The sequence below is a fragment of the Akanthomyces muscarius genome, chromosome 1, assembly GCF_028009165.1.
Source record: "Akanthomyces muscarius strain Ve6 chromosome 1, whole genome shotgun sequence".
In the NCBI taxonomy this organism is placed as follows: Eukaryota; Fungi; Ascomycota; class Sordariomycetes; order Hypocreales; family Cordycipitaceae; genus Akanthomyces; species Akanthomyces muscarius.
Window position 1 is genome coordinate 4,528,872 of NC_079241.1, and position 15,262 is coordinate 4,544,133.

At 57.1% G+C, this 15,262-nt stretch overlaps 5 protein-coding genes across 5 annotated transcripts; 1 reads left to right on the top strand and 4 right to left on the bottom strand.

Annotated features, from left to right (window-relative positions):
- Nucleotides 1–227: 227 nt before the first annotated feature.
- LMH87_006536 (uncharacterized protein) lies at nucleotides 228–2,017 on the bottom strand (the record flags this gene model as incomplete). The annotated part of the gene is made up of 3 exons (XM_056204440.1): nucleotides 228–1,775; nucleotides 1,848–1,896; nucleotides 1,956–2,017. The coding sequence occupies 3 exons, from the start codon at nucleotides 2,015–2,017 to the stop codon at nucleotides 228–230; spliced, it is 1,659 nt and encodes a 552-aa protein (XP_056059797.1).
- Nucleotides 2,018–2,387: 370 nt separating this feature from the next.
- Nucleotides 2,388–3,659, bottom strand: LMH87_006537 (uncharacterized protein; the record flags this gene model as incomplete). Its single annotated transcript, XM_056204441.1, has 1 exon — nucleotides 2,388–3,659. The coding sequence occupies one exon, from the start codon at nucleotides 3,657–3,659 to the stop codon at nucleotides 2,388–2,390; it is 1,272 nt and encodes a 423-aa protein (XP_056059798.1).
- Nucleotides 3,660–4,204: 545 nt separating this feature from the next.
- On the bottom strand, nucleotides 4,205–6,709 carry LMH87_006538 (uncharacterized protein; the record flags this gene model as incomplete). Its single annotated transcript, XM_056204442.1, has 1 exon — nucleotides 4,205–6,709. One exon carries the CDS (start codon nucleotides 6,707–6,709, stop codon nucleotides 4,205–4,207), a length of 2,505 nt encoding a protein of 834 aa, XP_056059799.1.
- A 3,594-nt stretch (nucleotides 6,710–10,303) lies between these two features.
- LMH87_006539 (uncharacterized protein) lies at nucleotides 10,304–13,691 on the bottom strand (the record flags this gene model as incomplete). The annotated part of the gene is made up of 3 exons (XM_056204443.1): nucleotides 10,304–12,136; nucleotides 12,188–12,781; nucleotides 12,846–13,691. The coding sequence occupies 3 exons, from the start codon at nucleotides 13,689–13,691 to the stop codon at nucleotides 10,304–10,306; spliced, it is 3,273 nt and encodes a 1,090-aa protein (XP_056059800.1).
- A 513-nt stretch (nucleotides 13,692–14,204) lies between these two features.
- LMH87_006540 (uncharacterized protein) lies at nucleotides 14,205–14,534 on the top strand (the record flags this gene model as incomplete). The annotated part of the gene is made up of 2 exons (XM_056204444.1): nucleotides 14,205–14,391; nucleotides 14,467–14,534. 2 exons carry the CDS (start codon nucleotides 14,205–14,207, stop codon nucleotides 14,532–14,534), a joined length of 255 nt encoding a protein of 84 aa, XP_056059801.1.
- Nucleotides 14,535–15,262: the final 728 nt, after the last annotated feature.

A 15,262-nucleotide genomic window follows, 5' to 3' on the forward strand; every position in this document is an offset into this window, starting at 1 on the left:
CAAACGTGCACTATGAGAAGATTGTAGAACATGGATTCTCTTGAAGGTCATTATTTTTTGGATAATATTAACAAGTGATAAGACGAACCAAAGACTTTGTAAAGAGAAAAAATGTGTAGTAAAAATGCAAGCCCAATTCTTTCCTCACGCCAGAAACAAGAAGAAAAAAAATCAAAATCAGAAGCCCCTCATCACAATCATTGCTATTTTATAGTTCTCGACTCCCGTCATTCTTCCTTGAGCTTCTTTGCGGGCTCCCCCTCGGCCAGGTCCTCTGCCTCGCGCTTCGTCCTCGTGCCCTCGGGACTCGGCGGCGCCTCTGCTGCCTCCTTGCTAGCCTCCTCGGCACTCTCCTCCTTTTGCGCCGTCTCCTCGTTCTCCTCCGTCGTCTGCGTCACTTGCGCAGCAGCAGCATGGTGCTCCTCTTCCTCGGCCGGTCTGCCGACGGCGGCCGCTAGATCGATGCCCTGCATCTCGAGGCCGCTTTCGCCCATGGAGCTCGTCGTGGCCGTCTGGGGGCCGGTGTCATTTACGCCAATCTCGTCGGGCCCGCGCGCGTGCGGGACCTCTTCTTCCTCGTCCTCGTCCTCGTCCCCTCCAGCCTCGCTCGGGCCGGGCCGATCCTCGTCCATGGGTCGGCTCTCGTCGTCGGCGTCGCCATCTTCTTCGTCGGATCCCTCGCCGGACGCGCCAGGCTCGTGCTGCGACGGGAGCTGGTGGTGCTGCATGGCGTGCTGCGGATGCCCGACGTTTCGTGACAGCTGGCTGACGGGCACGACGCCGGCGCGCTGCTCTTGCCGCAGCAGCTCCCCTTGGGTGACGCCCCGCGCGTGGCCTGTCGATGGCACGCCGTTGACGCTCACCGACACCGTTTCGATGCTGCCCATGCCGTTGGGGCCATCAATCGTCTCGGTGCCCTCACTGTGAATCTGGGCGCCACTGCCGCTGCCGCCAGCTGTGCTTCCGCCACCGCTGCTCGTCGATGCCGCATCACCACTGTCCGGACTGCGCCGCGTGAGCCAGGGGATCGGCGTCAGCAGCGCACCGCCCAGCGCTTCATCAGAACCGACGGCCACAGCCGCGGAACTGCTGCTGTAGGTCGTGGTCGGGTTGTTCCAGCTCACCAAAGAGGCCGGATCTTCGCTGCCGTCGACGCCGTTGATGTGCATCGACGACATATCGGGGATGGCAGGCGGCAGCGGGTACGTGTTGAGCCCCGAGGTGACCTGGACGACGCGGTCGACTGCGTGCAGGTACGTAGCCAGAGCACGGTAGTGTGCGCGGGGATGCAGAACCAGCTCGGCCAGGCGCTGGAGCGTGTGCGGTGGCGCCTGTGTGAAGGTCTGGATGTGGCTTTTGATTTCGCTGAGCATAGCGGCAATCTGGACTGGGAGTTTTGGCGTGCTGCTGTTCTCTTCGGCCGCTATCGATTCTGATGGGACATTGCCAGCGGCGGTTTCAGCTCCTGTTTGTGCGTCTGTTTGCGCTGTTGCTTCGCCATCTGGCTTTTCTGTGCTCGCCTCGTCGACCTTTTCCATGACGGTAACCTTATCATCGCCCGTTGTCGTTGCTTCTTTAGGCTGCTTGTCCTCGTCGGATTTTTTCTCGCCGTCCTTGGCGTCGCCGTCGGCAGGGACCGGTACATTTTCTTTGTCGGCCTCTTGCGAGGAGGATTGGGGCAGCGGCGACGAAGATGAGTGCTCGCCGTTATCGAGAGATCGTCGCAGTTCGTGCGGCGGAGGCAAGTCGGGGATTGCGAATTCCGTGTGCGCAATCTAGCATAGTGCGATTCTTGTTAGCCATTGCTCTCGCTCTCGATGAAATCGGTAGCTCTCGAGCACCATTACCTTTTCTAGGCGCGCGAGGATATCAATTTGCAACGCAGGCCAAGCGTCCCTGCTTCAGTTAGCAAAACGGCGGCGCGTGGTAATAGGTTGCTGGGGACAAGGGCATACAGCTCGAGCATCTCGCCGGCCGCAACCTTGGCGAGCATGTCATTGTTGCCATCGACGTCCATGGTGGCTTGTCGCGCGCGCAAAGTGTGTGGACGTGGCTAAGGATGGGTGAGGCGGGAGAAACAGAGATACGGAGGGATCTCGGGCGTTGGCGAGGACGATAGCAAGTGGCGCCCTGGTGGGCACGCGATAGTCTTTTTGGAGAAGGCGACAGCGACTGTAGCGACTTTGGTGGGGCCGATCCGGCGGAAGTGACAGTGGCATGAAAGCACCGTTACGTATCACAAGTAAGATGGTTTGAATTTCGAATCTTCTAATTGGTCTTAAACTTGGAATAGCAGCAATCCCCGCTATCAACTGCCTTGCAAAAAAAACAAAAACAAAAAAAACGCATCGCTGGGCTACGCGCTGGTCATACACTCACGCCACCTCTCAGTACTCCTTCTCGATGCCCTGGTACATCCACTTGGACGGATCAAACACAACCTCAAAATCGGTCTCGTCGCACACGCCAATGCAGGCGCACAAGTCGTGGAAGCCCTCCATGCCCGTGACGGCCCGGTCCTCCTCCGCGTCCGTCTCCTCGTGCAGGTTCCAGCTGCCAGACTCGACGCCGTTGCGCGTGAAGAAGATTTGCACGTGCCCCTTGTGCGCCGCCTCGGGCGACGGCGACACCTTCAGGCCGATGCCGTACGTCTCGCCCTGGCGGAACGGGCCGGTAAAGTCCTTGCCGCCCCAGGGGTCGTTGATGTACTTGTGGCCGTCGTCGCCGTGCACCGCCAGCGAGCCGCGGTGCCAGCCCGGCAGCCGGAAGCTCGGGTACGGCAGTGCGGTGAAGCCCAGCGCCACGTTGGCCGTCTTGCTGCCGCGGCGGAGCTTGATCTCGTAGTACACCGTCTTGGGCCGCTGCGTGCGCGTGGGGTCGTGCTCCCGGACGACGTACAGCGGCGGGTAGCTGATGAGCGCGCGGTCCGGCGTCTTGCGCGGCGTGCTGACGTCCCAGACGCCGGGACTCTGCCAGCCGAGGCGGCCGCTGAAGCCTGTGGGCTCAATGAGGCGGAAGTTGTGGTGGCGGAGGGCATCCGCGCCGGCCGCGTCCAGCTGGATGGGCGCGGTAAGCTGGTGGTCCTCGCACCACGCCTCGCCGGCGTTGCATTCCTCCTCGGTCGCGTTGTTGGCAGGCGAGCGGTCGTAGCCGCTAAAGAGGGCCGGTGGCGGCGGGAATAGCGATGTGTCCGGCACGGCTGTCTCCCAGTTGTGCTGTGGTTGCTGGGACGGGCCGTCTTGCGGCGGCTTTATCCAGCTACTGTTGTCCTGGCCCTTGCCTGGCGGTGGTCCAGGAGGAGGAGCATAGTCGTCTTGCTGCTGCGGCCTGTGGGACGGGGGAGGCCCAGGAGGAGGGGCAAAGTCTTCTTGCGGCTGTTGGTTGTGCGAGGGTGGCGGGCCAGGAGGCGGCGCATACTGCTGTTGTCCTGGCGCATTGTAGTAGCTGGATGAGCCGCCTTCGCCGTTGCTACCAGACTGGTTCTGGCCGGGACGGTTATTGTAGGGATTGTTGCTGGCAAAGCTGCTCATCTTGTTCTCGTTGTTGTGGCTCTGGCTCTGGTAGTTTGGGACAGGTCGTGGCGGGGGATCGTCAGATCTCTCATTCTTTCCTCCGAAACACATTATGACGTTGCAAGCTCGTGCGTCTGGGTGCTTCATGTGGTCTGAGGCAAGGCTGACGGGGAGAGTAGTACTGTTTTGATTCCGGCGCTAGTGCAGAGTGCTGACAGACGTGTACATCCGAGGTCTGCGCGATGCGAGGTCAGAGCAGGGAAATACATACGGCAAGGTTGATGAAGTTGCGTAAGTAGTGCCTTTGTCGCCCGCTTTGAGTGTACACTACGAGGCTGGCTTTGAGGCTGAGGCCGCCAAGCTAGCGCCTCTTTGTGGCGGAGCTCCCCTGGCGCGGGCCACAGGGCGCGCCGTCGGGACGCTACCCCTCGAACACAAAGCAGCAATGACGCGCAGTATTTAATTCGCATAACACGTGGCACGGCGCAAACGACTTTTTGCGCAGGATTCAAGAACCAATATACATGTTGATTTATTTGTTCATTCTTCAACTTAGACTTGCATCTGTGCAGAAGGTATGAAAAGAAAACGAGATAAAAGGTAAATTTCCATACTATCGTAAGAAAATGTAGAAGGGAAAATTGTGTTCATCTTGATGTATTCATCGTCTCACCCAATGATATCATCTCTGTTTAGCTGCCCCAACTGCTGGCTTCGGAAGGGCTTGGGTAGAAGAACGCCACGACGGCGATAATCACATACACGGCGCAAAGTAGCGCGCCTTCGAGGTAATTGCTGCGACCGTCCAACACCAGGAAGTTGACAATGAACGTCGACACAAATAGACAGACTGTTTCAAAGAGCGTAAAGTACAGCGTCATTTCGCGATCCATGATCCAGCCCAGAATGACAATCAGAGGCGTGACGAACAGGGCTATCTGGATAGAGCTGCCGACGGCGACGCCAATGGCCAAATCCATCTTGTTCTTCATCGCGACCGTAATGGCAGTGACGTGCTCGGCGGCGTTGCCAACAATGGGCAGAATGATGAGACCGATGAAAATTTCGCTAACGCTGGACGACTCGCCCGTCACATCCTTGATGGAGCTAACCAGGAATTCAGCACAGGCGGCGACCAAACCAGTGGTGATCAGGAGCAGGATAACGGCCGCCCACTTGGTCAGATGGCCGTCGTCGTCGATCTCGGGATCGGTGGCTGAGGGAACAGTGCCAGTGCGGAAAGTGTTGAGCGGGACCTGAGCGGGAAAGAAGCCTCCAGGGGCTCGGAGCTGAGGCTGAGGAAGCCTGTCGGGCAGTGAGTTGGTGCGGCGGATGCCATAACGAACGCGAGGTACTGGACCGGGAGCGGCGGCAGGGAACAATTCGGCAGGATCGGGCTTCTGTGCAAAGACAGTGGGAGCGAAGTTGCGGACAGAGATGGTGCGCAGGGCTTGAAAGGCAGGGCGCTTGGTTGATGCCTGCTCCTGCGCAGCAGTGGAGGCGTCGCCAGAGGGGAGAGGCGGGACTTGGTCCTCGCCCGCCGCCGGCGGAACGTCCTTGGGCAATGCAAAGTCGACGCGCTTCGGCTCGTTGTTGTCATTTTGAGACGAGCCGGTGCCGTTGTCCGCGGGTTGGCCGTCGCCAGGGAGGTCGTCATGGCGGCGAGAAAACTTGTGGCGCCTCTTGCTGGAACGATGCTTGTGACGACGGCGATGTTTACCACGCTTGGTTGGGACCTCGTCTTCCTCGATGGCTTCCTCCACATTCTCAACCGAAGGCATTCTGGGGAAGAAGGGAGGCTTGGCCAAGGAGGTTTCCGACTCGTCTTGGGGACTGGTGTTATTAGTCCCGAAAGACGAAGTGCGGCCGTCCTTGTCGAAGCCATCCTGAGAGGTAGTAGACGACTTGGTACGGCGTCTGGACCGGAGAACCTTGCGCATCTTCATGCGCATAGTGTCTCTGGAGCGGCTCGAGTCGTCCGAATCGGAGCTCGACGAGGAACTCTCGTCCGAACTGGACGAGTTGAGCCAGCCAGCAGCAGGACCGGGGATAGCCTCGGCGTCCACAATGTGCTGGGGCGTCGACTCGTACATGTAGGCATGGGACTTGAGCTGGAAGAGCAGGTACAGTAGGTACACAATGAGCAGGATTACACTAGTGCCACGGCTAATCTTGAGGGATCGCTCATTGGCCAGGTTGTCGTCCTTGAAGGAGGCGTGGAAGGCAGTTGGGAGTACCAGACTGATGACGCTCAAGCTGAGAAGACAAGCACTCATCTGCGTGACGGTGCTGTTGTAAACTTGCTCTCGGAAGCGCAGGCCACCGAGGAAGAAGCCCATGCCGAGAATGAGGAGCAGATTGGCCAGGATGGAACCGAGGAGTGAGGCCTGGACAATACGGATCTCGTTCTTGGAAAGGGCAATGATGAAGATGATGAGCTCGACAGCATTACCGAAGGTAATGTTGAGCAGAGCGCCCAGAGCGTCTCCCATGTTACTGGCAACAGACTCGGTGGCGTGGCTCAGGAGGCCGGCGAGGGGGATGACGGCAATGCAGTTCATGGCAAAGACGATGCCGCCATTGATGCCTTTAATGTTGGCAATGATGATGCCGACAGGGACAAAAACGAGCAGGAGATTCATCCAGCTGTGGGTGGCGACGAGCCAAAAGGTTCTACGAGCCTCCTGCGTGAAGGTGCGTTTGCGAGGAGGATTGATGTTGTCGCTGACATGGCTGCCCATGTTGATGTCGTCAGTGTCTTGACGGTTGAAGGTATCGAGGGTTTGCTCCTTGGTCTCTAGGACAGACCCCGGCCCCTCGTCCTGCGGTGATGCGACAGAGGAGAGGTTGTTGCTGGACAGGGCGCTGCCAGAACGGCCATCAAGGCCGCCGGGGAAGCGAGAGACGCCGCGTTCATCGTGGCGGGTGGCGTGAGAACCAGAGATTGGGCTGGTAGAGGCGCGTTCGAGGCCGTTGTCCTCCTTGTTCGTCTGGGCGGCGGCAAAGAAGGATTGGCTGGCGGCGGCGGTGTTGGCGTTGAAGGGAGCCGACGCGTCGGTGCTTAGTGAGCCTGGCGCGGGTTGGAGGCGGCCGGGATGTCGGTTGGACGACGGGAGGCCGAGAAGTCCGGGTTGGGTCGTTGCAGAGATGGACGGTTGGCCATCTATATCGGGAGGGACAGGAGAGTCTTCCTTCATCGAAGAGGTTTGGTGAGATGGATGAGTGGTTGTTGGTGGAAGAGTATGAGGCGGATCAGGCGCGCCAAGTCAATCTACAAGCTGCAGGAAACAGAAAAGGGAGCGGGAGAGTAGCTATTATCTGGACTAGAAGCCTGTGTATAAAAGATGATGAATCACGATGTTGCAGAGAGAGAAGGGGCAACAGGCGAAGGTGTGAAGAGGCCCAAGAGCAAACGGACGAAGTGATGTGGGGGATCTATATAGGCAAGGTGTCGTGGGCTTGAAGGCTCAAGACCGGCTTGGCCAAGACGGGAGTGGTACCAGCAGGTACGTACCCGCAAGGTTGGCGCTAAAACTGGGCACCAGCACCAGCACCAGCGCCAGCCCGCTGCAAGGTACCTAATCAAGGTGTATAATTAATAGTGAGTGGTGTGCTTTGCAAGGGCCAGTGAGACAGGAGAAATCAGGAGAAAAGAAGAGGAATTGATTGGGCTTGCGAGTGTGTGCATGTGTGTATCCGGTTTTGCCTGTTGTCTCTCCCTCGAAGATTAAAGATGCAGTGAAGCGCATCCTATCACGGCTGCATTCCGCGAGGTTCCAAGCGTCGACTCACGCCGGAAATGCCACGATTACAGCGGCTCCTCCGTCAGTGGCTCGGGGGCCGCTCAAGTTGCCAACGCCACTGGGGCTTTTTTAGCTTAAACGACACCAAGTGGGCACGCAGCACCTGCTCAATACAGAGGTGGCGGCCACTAACACATCCCCAGCACCAGCAACTCCAGCGCCACGGCACCGTGTCGGCCAGCTGTGCCCTGTGCCACAGCGCCAGCACCGCCTCGATCCTCTCCAACAGAGAGGCATCCAACTTGCATGCAGTTTGCGTGCTGATTGGCTTTCACTTGCCCCCTGCAGCATTTTCCAAACAGTGTGTCGTATATAACACGCCGGTATATGAATACACACGTCTCAGAGGACAGACACACAAAACCAAAAAAAAAAAAAAAAAAAAATTTGTCGTCGTCAGCGGCCCTCCTGGCACGCTGCATGAATGCTCCTACACCGTAACACGTCAGCGGTAGTGGAGGGCCGGGAACCATGTTAGGGGGGCCCGAGCCAGTGACAGCGGGCCTCTGTATTGACGAGCGCAGCGGGCTTATCTCCAGGACTTGGGCAGCGTCAATGCGGCGGCGGCGTTGCTTTTGCTCGCCAGATCTTCAAGACGTAGGATGAATTGACTTGCTGTCAGATCCAAGCGTCTCTCCAACATTCGTCAATGCGACGACATGGCAACAAGCTGCTTCGAGTTGGCGAGTTGGCGAGTTGGCCGTCCATCCAGCAGCTAATAATAAAGACAGGGCTCCATACACCTTAATTTTGTCGGGAGCGCCACTCCATGCTGATCCCCTCGAGCAAAATCAACAGCTCCTCCTGATTTGCCAGGGACTGGGGTCAAGCATGCACGTCTAACCAGTCAAACAAGGCTTGGCCATCTCTGGGCGATGGGAGCCAAGGCGGAGAATTGGCAACTACCTATCCACTACGTAACTGCAACTGCCCAGGCACAACAAGGCAAAGACTTGCTGCAGCCGACCTTTGTCCAGGTATTTTTTTCGCGCCGATGCCGCTGCCGATATCATCATGAATTGATACTAAGTACGCTTCGCCTTTTCCACAAATTGATTATCCGAACTGGCAGGGGGGGGGGGGGGCAGCAACGCACAAATCCCGTGTGAAACCCGGCCGGGAAGCCAAAAAAAAAAAACTGCTGCGCCACGGGGGCGTTTGTGCTAGTGATACACAACTACGTCACGCTTTCATGCCGAGCATCGATCCAAGACGACGACATGAGCAACAAGGCCCCCTTCTCCGTGCACTAGTCGACTAGTATTTCGAGAAAGTATTCCCGAGCTTCGAAGACGAACTTGCTGCGCACCACGCAACACAGCATACCGCCAACCCCGATGCAGCTGCAGCTCCAACTAACTACCTGTCCGTGCCCGTCGCAGCAAAAACCTCTTGCTCAGCAACAGCCAGCCGAGACCTTGGCCTCTGTGCATGTCTCAAGCCAAGTTCCTCTAGCTTCACAAACCCCTGTCAAACGTCCATCAGTCTCTGGTGCAACATATTCTCGGATCTCTCGGCTGCTAGATTCCTCCAACTTGAAGCGCTCTGCACTCCCAAGCCCCCCTTGGATAGGCACCGACGATGAACTGCTCGGCTTTGTTCCGCAAGAGCTACTTGATGCGGCCGCTCGGCCCATCCGCAGATCACCAACTGTATCGGAGGAGCTGCAACTCACTCTCCCGTCTTCCCCGCCTGGATGCATCTGCCCTCCCGCGGTCCGCCAAGTAGCTACCCAGATTTGCCAGACCACCCAGACCGTACCACCCAACCTCCAACGGCAGCCGTTATCAAAAGGCAGATCAAACCCAGACGTCACCATGTCGTAGTTTGCTCCCGCCCAACTTGCACCCCGCGTCTTCGTCTCATCGGCACCCCAACTCCCACCTGGCTGCAAACCTTCTTTCAGCTTTTCCAGGTTCTCAAGCAATAGCTGCCCAAGCCACTCCCCCTTTCGACCAAGAAGCACGCGACTACTTTAAACTTGCCATGTAAGGTCAAGGGGTGGGTGTCCACCACATGGCAGGGCAAAGATAATGACTGCTCCAAACATGGCTTCATTGATGATATTTCTGTGCCAATTTCTATACTTTACTGTACACTGGCGGGAAAAGACACCTTGTAAAAACTTCGAAACGTAGAAAGAAGAGTGGCCAAAAAAAAGAACCATGAGAATTTCCATTCTTTCTTTGTATCATGAGACTTGACCCTATCGCATCGCTAATGCTCATAATATTCTCAAAATCAGGTATACAACCGGGCGCGTAACAACAAAAAAAAAATGCAAAATCAACAACTCGCAAACTGGAAGAAAAAAAACATCAAAGGAACCAAAAAAGGCATCCCATCCTCTCTTCTCCCTCATGCTCTTGCACCCCATCCCTTAATTGCCCGACGAAAAAAAAAAAAACAATTACCAAATTTGAAGGGATGCGTGCTATTAGAGAGGAGAGGCCGTAACAAGGAGAAACAGCCAATATGAAAAACATGAATCGCATACCGGCGCCTCGATTCACGTAAGACACACACACAAGCTTCGCTGGCGTCCCTTGTAGTGTTGTCCTCGTGAGCTCGGGCGCAACATAGGAAATGACTTCAAAAGAAACATGCAACAAGAAAAAATACCAAATAGGGTTGGAAATTGCCATGATTATGCTTCCAACTTCCATCATTCCACCCCCGTTTCCCATATTATCTCTTCAACATAATCGCTCGTGGCTTGTCATGCCCGCTATAGTCGAGGGCCATCGTCTCGAGCCATGTGTCGTACAAGTATTTTCGATCGTGTCGATGAGTCGGTAATGGCTTCAGATAGACCTGAAGCTTCTAGCCAGCTGACCACGCGTCCACATTGCGGCGAGTAGGAATCGGCGCGGGTCGGCTCTCATCTCGTGAGTGTGGCGCCTGCGGTACATGCTTAGAGCAGCGGCTGGCTTCTTCGTCAGACACTCGAGTGCGGTTATTTTCTCGTTGTACAAGGTTTTTTCTTGTTTACTCGTCGCCGCCTCTAGCCTTGCCGCGTCGTCGGAAAAAGTCCATGACACGCTTGGCCGCGCCGCTGCTGCCCTCATGTCCTTGGTATCCATCCTGTTCGTAGGCATCCGTAAATCGCTTGTTGCTCTTCTGGAGCGTCCCGCGTTGCGGGTGCCCACCACTTGTACCAACCCGGCGGCCATCATATCCTTCAGGGGTGTGTAGGCCAGAACGGTATGATCCCACCTGCGGCTCCGTGGGTGGCCGGCGCATATCCGCAGATGAATCCGAGCCGGTTCTGTGCTGCGATCCTCTCCGGATGTACGTAGGAATCGCATCCACTCCGCGCCCATCCAGTTGTGCCGATGTGTAGCGCTGATGGCTGGGGTTCGAGCTTGTCGGCGGTTGCGCAAAGTTGCTGTTATTGGCAGGTAGGTCGTCAAAGAACGGAGTGCTACCTCTGGCATCACCAGGAGCAGTGAAGTTTCTCATGTGATCGGTTCGAGGATCCTGAATCGGCAGGTCGTTGCGAGATCCCGTATCCGACGGAGTAATGTCGCCACTGTCCTTGCCTAGGCCAATTGCCTTAAGAGAAAATGATGCCGGGAGCAGAGAGAAGCGGCGCTTGTCCTTCTTCTCCTCAGAGCCCTGCGAGGGTGCGATGCTGCCGCTGCGTTTCTTGCCCAGGCCAAGGGAAAACGAGCGGCGGCCACCAGAGTGCTTAGAGTCCATGGACGTCCGGCTAGGCTCCTCAACAGCCGTGTTGTTGGCAATGCTAATGGGAGGGTACTTCCTCTTCTCTGCCATTTGTGGCTCCGGGCGCTTGCCTTTCTTGCCAAACACGGAACTACTTCGTCCCAAGATTTTAGAGCCGAGGTCGCCAAGCGTGCTTGACCGTTTGTGGCCGCGGACCTCACCGATAGGACGAGGAGAATCGTTGAAGCCAGATACACGGGCAAACTTGGGTGGCACGGTCATGCTATTGCGGTCATCTAGTTCATCATCGGGATGAGCCGGTTGTTGGATGCGTCCTTGGGCATTGGTATTCTCAACAGTTGGCGGAGCAGGCTGGCCGTAGTTGAGTACGCGTGATTGCAGGCCCATAGATCCAGTAGATTGCATGGAGCCCCCGGTCTGGGGACGTGCATTCGAGCCCGCACCAGCCGAGTAGGCATTATCCGATCCACTTCGGCCATCTCCAGACTTGCCTGCGGTGATGGACACAGGAGGCTTCTGCTGTCCAGCGCGCCCGTATTTGTCTCTCGATGCGGGTTCCGCGGGAAGAGGCTTGTCGCGCGGCGCGGAATAGGAGGTGCCTGCGAGATCCCGGCCGTGCTCGTCGACACCACGCTGCGTTTTTGTCGTGGGCGCAACATATTCGACCTGTACGGTGCGGCGCTTGGCATCCTTGGTAGAGCGGTGTGTAGTGTCGGTGGGTGAGTCGATCTTTGCGTGGGCCTTGGAGAGACCACCGACAGCAGCAGGCTGAGGGGATCTTTGCTTGGCAGCTTCGCGAACCGATGCGCTGCGCGTAATCATGGGAGCGTTGAATTCCTCGATGCCAGTGCTGCCGTTTTGCACGTCCAATGGAGAGGTAGTTGAGCTGGTAATGAACTCAACAACATGTGCGTATTCACTGAGCCAGCTGTGACGGGCAACCTCGAAGAGATCAGCGCGCTTTCGAGGGTTGGGAACGAGGATTCGCCGTAGGAGATCGCGGGCGTGCGGAGTAACATATTCGGGGAAGGTGAGCGGCGTAGTCACGATATATTTGTATAGCAAGTTGATATTGTCGCCTTCTGGATTGGCAGGGTCATCGTCAAACGGCAGATAACCAGCAAGCATAGCGTACTATGTCAAGTTAGCATCGAAAGTGGTGTCCAAACAGGGTCAAAAACATACCAGGATAACACCACAGCTCCAGACGTCAACCTTCCGGCCAGTATACAGAGAGTCGCTGACGACAAGCTCAGGCGCAGCGTAGCAAGGAGAGCCGCAGCTCGTTTGCATGAGGTCGCCCTTGCGCATGCCGTTGGATCGTACCCTGTCAAGACCAAGGCGCTTAACCTGGTCGCGATCTTGCAGGTTGAGCTCCTCCTCTTCTGAAAGGTCCTCATGAGGATCGAATGTGTTGGCAAAGCCGAAATCAGTAATAATAATGTTGCGGTTACTGTCCAGGAGCAGATTCTCGAGTTTGAGATCTCGGTGGACAATGCCCTTCTTGTGCAGATAGCCCACACCAGACACGAGTTGCGCAAACAGGCGTCGAGCGGAGCCGTCCTTCAAGTACCTGTGGTTTAGAATGTAGTCGAAAAGCTCACCACCGGAGGCATACTCGAGAATGATGCCAATATATCTGTCTGTCTCAACCATGTCGAACAATCGAACAATGTTGGGATGGTGTAGGCCGCGGAGAATGGTAACTTCGCGACGGATTTTGGCCAGGCGGGATGGGTTTGAGCCGACAGTATCTCGCTTGATTAACTTGATGGCAACCTGAGGGAGATTGTTAGTGATGCGGTCACGATTTAAGCGTGACGCGTGGTAGGTTGAAACTTGCCTGCACACTACTGTCTTGCTTCCAACCTAGCTTGACTTTACCAAATTCACCTTCACCTATAGTGTTTCCCAGGATGAAATCGCCGAACTTCGAAGTCCTTTGGGTACGCGGGTGCTCCTGTCGCCGACGACGGTCATCGGGAGTCCCAGAGGGAACCGAAGGAGCCGGAGCGCTGTCTCTCGACGGGCTCGGGCGGTAATTTGCCTCTTCGGGATTTGTGATGATTCGACTCAGGCCCTCGGCGGCCTCGGCAGCACGCCTGGGAGTCTCGGCCTGATGGGTCCGGATGGGTATGACAGTTTCCTGCTGACGGCCATCGCGGCTACTGGGTTGTCTGGTGTTGTCCTGGTGGGGGACGTGGGAGGGCGGCGTGCGGCGAGCCTTGGGCGAGTCGTATAGTCCGTTTTGATCCGGGTGACGATGCTCGCTTCTGCCCGAGTCGGCGTGGGAGTGCCTCGAGGAATCGGCGAGCTTATCAGGGGTATATCTGCGGGAAGATCCGTTCTGGTGGCTGGACGAGGTCCGTGGCGGCGCCGAGGGAGCCATGCTGGAGGGGTCGGAGGGCGCAGGCTGGGAGTTATTATAATTAAAGGCGGCGTTGGTGGTGGCTCTCGCAGCGAGGGTGGCGGAAGCGTCGTTGGGATGAGCAGCGACGCCGGAGCTGTTCTTGCGCGAGGGCGGGCGGCCCGAAGACTGCGACGAGGGCGAGATTGGGAGCGAGCCGTAGGATTCCCGGGCCGGGGAGGCGTGCGCAGACATGTACTGGCGGCTGTTGGGAGACGGCAGAGGAGGCGATGTCAGGGCGGACGGTTGCTGATGGCGAGAGCTCTGCAGGGCAGCCGACATGGCTGTCGAGGCAGCGGGAGTGCGGCGCGGAGAGAAGACGCGCGGAACGTCGTGGTTTGCGGAGGACGCAGCGCCGGCCGAGGCAGCAAAAACAGACGACGATGGGATTGCCGCGTTTGTGATGGAAGGAATCGGCGTGAGGGAGCAAACTGCGCGTGGATGAAGAGGGCGGGCGTCTGTCCGCGACGACGATGCACGGCTGTGCAGCTGGGCGGTTAGAGTTGGAGCAGATGCAATATATTTGGCGCTGAGGATCCAGGCAATAAATCAGGAAAGGAGAGCGCGAAGAGGGCAGGTGATGGATGGGTCCAGCAACGCTGGGCTGAATTTGGGGGGGAGATGATGCTAAAAGCAGCCGGTCCCAGCACGTCTCAGCGGTGTCGAGGTACAGATTAGCGGCCCGCCGGTGCTAGAAGCGCGCTGAGGCTTCAGATGGCCAACGCTGGGGCTGGGGCTGGGACTGTGGCTCGGCGCGGAGTCGCGGCGACGAATCAATCGCGCTGCAGCCACGGTATGCTCTGCACGTCGCCAGCGGCAGGGGGTGCTGGTGGTCGAGCAACGAGCCTTGCGACAAAAACAAACGACGCCTGGCGCAATGACGGACGACCTCAACGCCCAAGAGCCAGGAACAGAAATGGTCCTTATCCACTCGGATCACGGCGCGCGCGCGCAACAACCGTCTTTTGCTGTATACTGATAGGTACCGAAACGGGCGGGCGCCGTGGCGTCGGTCGACGAAAGCTTACTTGCTTCCTATGCTGATGCCCAGATGCAGGTGCTGGTTGGTCCTGTTTCGTCTGGGGCTCGACGGCACACCCACGAGTCGCTCTCAGCTGTCGATGAACCAGTCAGTTCACAGATTCTGTACCGCAACAGCACACAGGGCAGCAGCCACTGGGCAATCTCCCCTGACCAAGTGGAGTGGAGAGATTTGGGTTTGGGGGGGTGGTGGGTGGGCGCGCGCGATTGAGAGGCGAGCCGCAAAAGAGAATGAAAACGGGCAATGGGCAGAAGAGTGCAGTGGAACAGGCTGAATAGATGGACACGAGCAGTCGGCCCCGATGGACTGACAGGGCAGGAGGATCAGGAACAAGGACGCGACGCCACACAGCGACGCCAGTGGGCTGCAAGACCCGTGAGATTTGACACGGGTACCTTTTTAGCAGCCCTTTTTAGCGTGCATGCGGTGGGCGCAAGGGTAGCTCCGGGCTATGGGAAGACTGAAGAGAGGAAGATAGAAGAGACGTACCGTACCGGCAACTGCCAGGCTAACCTCGTATCAAGGAGCTTACCAGTATTATTTGCTCCGCGTCGAGAAACGTCCTCTGGCTGTGGAAGAAGCAATTATCTGGAGCCTCGCATGTCACCAACGGCAGTTCGTTCGAGCCTTTCCCTGCGCCTCGACAATAGACTTGAGACGAATGGACAGCTTAGGAAAAATACGAAGAGCAGAGAGACGAGAGAGACTCCAGTCAAACAAGGAAAAGTACTGAGAGGGAAAAAATCGCAGGAAAAAAGAGGAGCTCAGTTCAAGGGCGAAACGGGAATTCAGACCATCGCAAATTGCATTT